Source organism: Syzygium oleosum, unplaced genomic scaffold (assembly GCF_021117445.2).
Source record: "Syzygium oleosum isolate NSW1041296 unplaced genomic scaffold, Sole_v2.1 Sole_v2.05, whole genome shotgun sequence".
Lineage (NCBI taxonomy): Eukaryota > Viridiplantae > Streptophyta > Magnoliopsida > Myrtales > Myrtaceae > Syzygium > Syzygium oleosum.
The window spans coordinates 2,413,705-2,421,041 of record NW_026607489.1 but is presented as its reverse complement, the minus strand read 5'-3'; the positions used below and the strand labels follow the sequence as shown (position 1 = coordinate 2,421,041).

Sequence of the window (7,337 nt, the reverse complement as noted above, 5' to 3'; positions counted from 1 at the left end):
AAACTCAATGTCGTGACAAATGTTGTAGCAGTAGCCCATGTTTTTCTCTTCCAGCCGCTCAGGGTGGTTAAACATAAAAAATATCAACATTATCCACTTTTAAGAGATTATAATTTCCTGGATCCTTAGTTAAAGAAACTTCTTCCAACCATATCTTTGATTAGCGTGTTACAAATTACGAACATAACACTTGCAAACTTAATCAAACGTGATTATAGTTGGCCAAAAAAACCTAAATTTGAACACGCTTGTCACTCGAGAATGGTTTGTTGGAAGTTTTCTTTAATCAGAGATAGATGAAAACATGACCCCGATTAAGATTAATTAATTTTGGCTTATGTCCATAACTTGTAAGTTTTAGTCCACCAATCATAAGATGGTCGAAGGAAATTCTTTCTAATAAAGGATAAAAGAAAATATAACTCTTCCTGTTCTGTTCTACGAAGTGCGTTCGTAATTAAGAAAGGCTATATTTTCCTTGACTTTGACTAGTGAGTTACGAATTATGGAAATGGTTAATAGCACGATAAATCCTAAATTGGTACACATGTGACAAATATACCTTCTGTTAGTTATGATAGTTTCCGTAAAATTTTACCGTCAAATTGCTGAGTTGGATGACATGTGGTAGTTAATGGGTGTACTAATTAGGGTTTTATCCTCTGTTTGTCATATGTGTACCAATTTGTGATTTTTCATGGTATTAATCTAATTTAACGAAAACTAACGGAGGGTATATTTGTCACAAAAGTACCGGCTTAGGGGTTTTGGTGATCAAAAAATAAGTTTTGAGTAAATTTGTTATAAGTGTACAAGTTTGGAGTTTTTGGTGGTCAAAAAATTAGTTTGGGGTAAATTTATCACATGTATACTAATTGAGGGATTTTTCATGGTATTAATATTATGAAAATCATGGCCACAATTAAAAATAGGTGATGTTGATGGTTTTATCCACTAATTAAAGGCACACTGATGTAGAACAGTTAGCTTGTGATTATCTTGAACAATGTGATCGCCGTAATCACCGGAAATCTCGGCAGTTTTTCTGATTTTGGGGAAAACAACCATTCAACTAGTTTCCTATATTATCATTTAGGCAGTTTCCTATATTACCAGTAATGCAGTTTCCTATATTATCATTTAGACAGTTTCCTATATTACCAGTAAGACAGTTTCATATATTACCATTCAGGCAGTTTCTTTAATTATTCGGTTTCCATTAGTATTAGGAGTCCTATCTCTATATATAAGATGTCCGTCTTGTAATAAAAAATACAGTATTATTGAATAAAAATTTCGAGTTCTTTGGAGTTGTTCCAAATTTACGCTTTCTCTCTGCGTCACACACAGAGGAATTTGGGCAATTGGTCAGATGGCTTTACTCGGCAGTTAAAGCCGAACTTTGGGTTTGTCTATATGAATTTGAATCTCACAATTTCGTTGGGCTTCAAGAAAGTATTGGAAGGTGATTTTGAAATAGTACTTGCTCTCGCTCTCGTTATCGAACACCGAGGCAAATGCAATCGGAGAGAGTTTGCTTCTACACATTCACATGTGCCGATTGGTTAACGAGTTTTGTCTTACGTAATACATGCGTTGATGCCATCGTCTCTTGACCCCCTTCGGCTCTAGTTCCTTTGTTGATAGGAGATCGACTAAGTTCTTTTATGTTGTGGACACTTAAGCTTAACATTTTTCATGGGCTCTTGCCTCGACTAGGAAAAAAGAAGAATGGAAATTCACACAAAAAAATTCTAAACTTTTTCCCGTGGACATTTCAAACTTTTTTCGTCTCATCAATATCCAAATTTGCACCAGTGACTCAAAACTACATTCAATCATTGTTCCGTTCATAATATTTGTTAAAATCCAACGTGGCAGGGTCGGTGGATAGTATCTCATAGGATTTCAATCAATTATTATGGACGAAATTGTGCCGCAAGGTATTTTTGAAACATTGGTAGATATTGATGAGATAAAAAAAAACCTGCAGGGTATTTATATTAAGGGTGTAAAAAATGGACCGCCAAAATCGGGATCTGCCCATACCAGTCGGTTTGGTCATTTTCTTGAGAATATCGGTTCGGTTCCTTGTTTCTAAAAGTGGAACCTGTGTCCGGGTGGTCCGATTCCTAGTTTTAAGGAAGAATTGGATCAAACCGATTACATATACTTTTTTTTTTATTTCTTCAAAAAATTAGTAAAATGTGAACTAAATTCTAAGTAAAATACTTTAGTCCTCTCAACTTCTCGAGTCTTGTCTGCTGTCTGCAAGGGGGTAATACTTAACACCATCCATAAGAAATAATGTAATGTCCTAGACTTACTAGTGTACAACTAAACAAGGGTTAATCCTTATCACCAGTAAAATTGTTTCTGATGGGGTCATTTCTTTTTTTTTTTACTTCCATCATAGACATCAGTAATACATGTGTAGTCGGCATGTTTTGATCGGTCTATATCGATTCGCCAATGCATTGGCTCGAATTGCACGCTTGTTTTTGTGACCATGTGTAGTCGACATGGAGAACACAATTCTAATTTCAGATGGTATCAATTAGTGGGAAAAAAAAAGGTGGCCGGTTCCATTGGACTGGTGGTGGTTCGGTCCGGTCCTCGGTTCCCAAATTTGGGAACCGGTCCCTCCAGGTCCGGTTCCAAGGATTAGACCGGAATAGGACTGGAACCGATCACTCCTAATTTATATCACGCTCCTAATTTGCATCACACGGGAAAAGGTTTCAGGAAATTTTCTCCAAACGAAGAAAGAAAAGACGAACGTATGGCCACGGAAAATACGAACGAGAGTCTTTTCCAATCGCGAAATAAAGACTCTTTTAGCGATCCTTCCATTTTTCCTCTCCCACCTTTTCGATAAACGAAAATCTCGTGGAGTCGTGGCACTGCACTCGATTTCACAAAACCAGAAAAAAGTAGACACAAAGCAAAGCCAAACAACAAAAGCCTAACGCTCCATCATTTCCCTCTCCCTCTCCCTCCCTCCCTCACTCCCCCTTAAGAAGACCGACACTCACTGAAACACGGCACGAACAGAGACAAACTCTCGCCCAAGGGAACCACATTCGGCCGCCCCATCCATGGAGGAGAGACCGGAGACGGAGCTCATCTCCATCCCCGCCACCCCGCGTGCCTCCACGCCGGAGGCCCTCACCCCGTCCGGCCAGAGGTCGCCCAGGCCCCCCGCCGCGTCGTCCGGGGCCGGGGGCGGCGGCGGCGGGGGGGGCGGGGGGAAGGCCCCGTCGGCGGCGTGGACGCCGACGTCGTTCATATCCCCGAGGTTCCTCAGCCCCATCGGGACGCCCATGAAGAGGGTGCTGGTGAACATGAAGGGCTACCTGGAGGAGGTGGGCCACCTCACGAAGCTCAACCCGCAGGACGCGTGGCTCCCCATCACCGAGTCCCGCAACGGCAACGCCCACTACGCCGCCTTCCACAACCTCAACGCCGGCGTCGGTTTCCAGGCCCTCCTCCTCCCCGTCGCCTTCGCTTTTCTGGGCTGGTGAGAGTTTTGACGATGTTCGTTTGTTGCTTCGTTCGTTTCGGTGTTTGACGAAATGTTTCTTGGGTTTTGAGTGCTTCTTGATGAGCTGAGAAGAGACTAAAGGCATTTATAGCTACCTAGTTTTAAGTTCTGGCTTTCGGCATTTAATGGGGATTTCTTGTTTCTTGGGGGTCTTTGTTGAGTGAAATATTTTTCTAATTTGTTTCGAGCTTGAACTCTTTCGGCCAATCTGGGATGCATTGCATACGTTTGTTGTTCTTGATTTTTGATCTTTTATCTTTTGTTCACAATTTCGCTCTCTCATTCTATTCAACTGGAATTGGAATACGAGAGCACTGAAATTCATAGTATTGTTCTTGCTTTCTTCTTCTTTGGTATCCATTCTCTCAGTGCTTTTGCGCGACAGTTTCTTGGTACCGATTTAGTGTCTTAAGGTCTTACATATCTTGACCAGTCCAGACCTGTCGCTGTCCTCCTTCAATTGGCTCCCACATGCGACTTGTACCGACTTTGACTAAAGTTTTTGGCTTGTGGGTCTTGCGGGCTGGTGATCTTTTGAGCCTTTATGAGATTTGTTTGTTGGTTATGGATAGATTTGATTTGGGTGGATTTAGAAGCATCCTTGAGGCAAGTCACGTCGTTTCTTTTTTATCTTTTGCTTTTCCTTTCAAATGCTTTCGTTCCCATTCAAGAGAAATGTCACTTTCTTGGGCCACTAAAAAATCCTGTTGCCTTGGGCTTGAGACTGTATATGTTTGACTGTTGCATTGTTATCCCTTTCTTTTCATTCTATGCGGAAAAAGAAGATAAAGGAAAGTGGAGGATGCTGCTTTTAATAGTATATAATAACAGTGTGCACTTTGGCTGTTTTTTAGTCTGTATCTACCTAACAACACAAACATGTTTCAGAACAGCAGAGTAGTCCCATTACTGTGTTATTTTCTTAATTCAACCTTGCATGTTTGTGCAACGATGAAAAGGCCTTGTTTTAGTCATCTGTCGTTGCATGGTAACAGTTGCGTAGATGATGGTTTCTGTTAACGGTTTCTGAACCCTGCAATTAATCCGTCATAAAAAGACCTAGGTAAGACAGTCAGTTGTCCAGTAAGAACAAAGAAGCTAATCATTAAACGTCATGGTAATCAGCATTTTTAAAACTTTTACATCTTTTCTACAAGTTCTATGAATTTAAGGAGTCACTATTAACTGCGCAGGAGTTGGGGAATACTATCGTTGACAATTGCATATTGTTGGCAACTTTACACCCTGTGGATCCTAGTTCAGCTCCATGAAGCAGTCCCAGGCAAGAGATACAACAGATATGTTGAGCTCGCACAAGCAGCATTTGGTAAGAAAGCATGGAATGCGGACTTCACAACTGATAAGCGCATAGATATGTGACATGCTGGATAATCTGCTTTCATTCCAGAATGGATTCGATACAACTCACTTTGATCTATGGGCATTTTCTAAAGTGTTACATACATGTCTTCTCATTGAATTGGCTTGTTTGTACACTCAAGTGTAACTCTCCTCTAGGTTTTTCTTTCTTTAAATCTTTCCAATCCTGGTATATATTTCCTTCTTTTTTGGATTGACCATCCTCCAACTGTTTTAAGAATTTTACCAAATTAGCACGGTGATACATTCATCATGAGTAAATCTTTCTCAAAATGATTAGTGTACATTAATTGAATAATTTCAAACTGTTTGTTTACAGGGGAAAAGTTAGGACTATGGCTTGCTGTCTTCCCAACAGTTTATTTATCAGCGGGAACTGCCACGGCTTTGATTCTCATCGGAGGGGAGACGATGAAGCTGTTCTTTCAAATAGTTTGTGGTCCTCTCTGTTCTTCAAATCCCCTGACGACTGTGGAGTGGTATCTGGTTTTCACCTCTCTATGTATTGTGCTGTCTCAACTGCCAAACCTTAATTCAATTGCTGGACTCTCACTCGTGGGGGCCGTAACGGCAATCACTTACTCCACAATGGTGTGGGTGCTCTCAGTGAGCCAAGAAAGACCTCCCACCATTTCGTACGAGCCTCTTTCTCTCCCTTCCTTTTCCGCTTCTGTGTTTTCGGTCATGAATGCACTTGGGATTGTTGCCTTTGCATTCCGAGGTCACAATTTGGTTCTGGAGATACAGGTATAAGTTATGATGCTTTGTTGCTTGAAAATTGGTGCTTTAATAGAAGTTATGGATTATTACCTAATGAAAATTTTGGGCTTTGTTTAGGCAACAATGCCTTCGACTTTCAAGCACCCGGCTCATGTACCAATGTGGAAAGGAGCCAAAGTTGCTTATTTCTTCATTGCCATGTGTTTGTTCCCTGTTGCGATCGGAGGCTTTTGGGCCTATGGAAATCAAGTAAGTATTAATCTTTCACTTTCTCCCCAAAAATTTTGAAGAAAGCATGAACATCAAAAGATCACACTGGCGAGAACTTTCAAACTGGACAAAATAGTCATATAACTTTATGACAACATCTCCCATTAACATAGTTGTGGCAATGAGCAATGCCCATGGAGATCTTGTCTAACAATGGTTATGGAATCACCACAGCTTTAAAAACAGCCTAGAGTCAGTTACTAAGGATATTTACTTACTAAAAATTATCTGTTTGTTCCCTTTTGCAGATGCCTCAAGGAGGAATCCTGAATGCCTTGTATGGATTCCACAGCCACGATATTCCGAGAGGACTTCTCGCAATGACTTTCCTTCTAGTTGTCTTCAACTGCCTCAGCAGTTTCCAGATTTACTCCATGCCTGTATTCGACAGCTTTGAGGCCAGCTACACAAGCCGTACTAACCGTCCATGCTCGATCTGGGTCCGTTCTGGTTTCCGAGTTTTCTATGGGTTTGTAAACTTCTTCATAGGTGTGGCCCTTCCTTTCCTTTCGAGTCTTGCGGGATTGCTTGGTGGGCTCACTCTTCCGGTTACATTTGCTTACCCGTGCTTCATGTGGGTCCTGATAAAAAGACCAGCCAAATACAGCTTCAATTGGTATTTCAACTGGATTCTTGGTTGGTTGGGAATTGCTTTTAGCCTGGCTTTCTCGATTGGTGGCATCTGGAGCATGGTGAACAGTGGACTGAAGCTGAAGTTCTTCAAGCCCAACTGAGACCAAGATTGAGTTTTTAACTGATGCTGCCTCTTAAACTACTGCGAGACAATCTGCAGGAATCATATGCCATGGCAGGTTTTGGTGTTTTGTGGGAGATGTACTGCATGTGTGTATATCTGTCTTACCTTAGTGCATCGAGTATGGTGATGCAAATATCATGATTGCTCTGGTTCAGCCACATTGACCTTTTTCTCTATGTTCAAATTACAAGTGTATGAATAGGATGTTATCTTTGCTTTTGTGAACCATGGAAGTTTTATAGTATGGAGTGCTTGCTTATTCAGGAAATAAAAGAACACGTGAGAATGAGCCCAAGATGACTTATACTGTCCACATGCTACTCTTTCTTGAGTGGTAAATTTTGGATGGACCATTGAATTTCTATCCTTGTTCATCGGATGGTGGAAGTGTCGATCCTCGGAGATCAAACATCCTAAGCAGCACCCGACATCGTGTAGTTTAATGATAACATGCATATATATGCTCGTGCCCCTACTTGTTCTGGCATCATGATTTGATGGCTTGATAGCTATGGGTGGTGAGAACTCTTAGTTTGCTGTTAACTTTCTTTCCATCTTGCCTATTAAGGTCAAGAATTGTTCGTTGGAGAATTTTTGAATCTTTTAATGTTTCTTATTGAGGACTACTTAGGAAGCTTTTTTCATTTTTCAGAACAATCTTGGAGT

The 7,337-nt window shown here is 40.9% G+C and overlaps 1 protein-coding gene across 1 annotated transcript; it reads left to right on the top strand.

Moving 5' to 3' along the window:
• The first annotated feature begins 2,978 nt into the window (after positions 1–2,978).
• Positions 2,979–6,966, top strand: LOC115680856 (lysine histidine transporter-like 8). The gene is made up of 5 exons (XM_030604698.2): positions 2,979–3,520; positions 4,738–4,871; positions 5,244–5,671; positions 5,762–5,893; positions 6,163–6,966. The coding sequence occupies exons 1-5, from the start codon at positions 3,099–3,101 to the stop codon at positions 6,646–6,648; spliced, it is 1,602 nt and encodes a 533-aa protein (XP_030460558.2). The 5' UTR covers positions 2,979–3,098; the 3' UTR covers positions 6,649–6,966.
• The last annotated feature ends 371 nt before the right edge of the window (positions 6,967–7,337 follow it).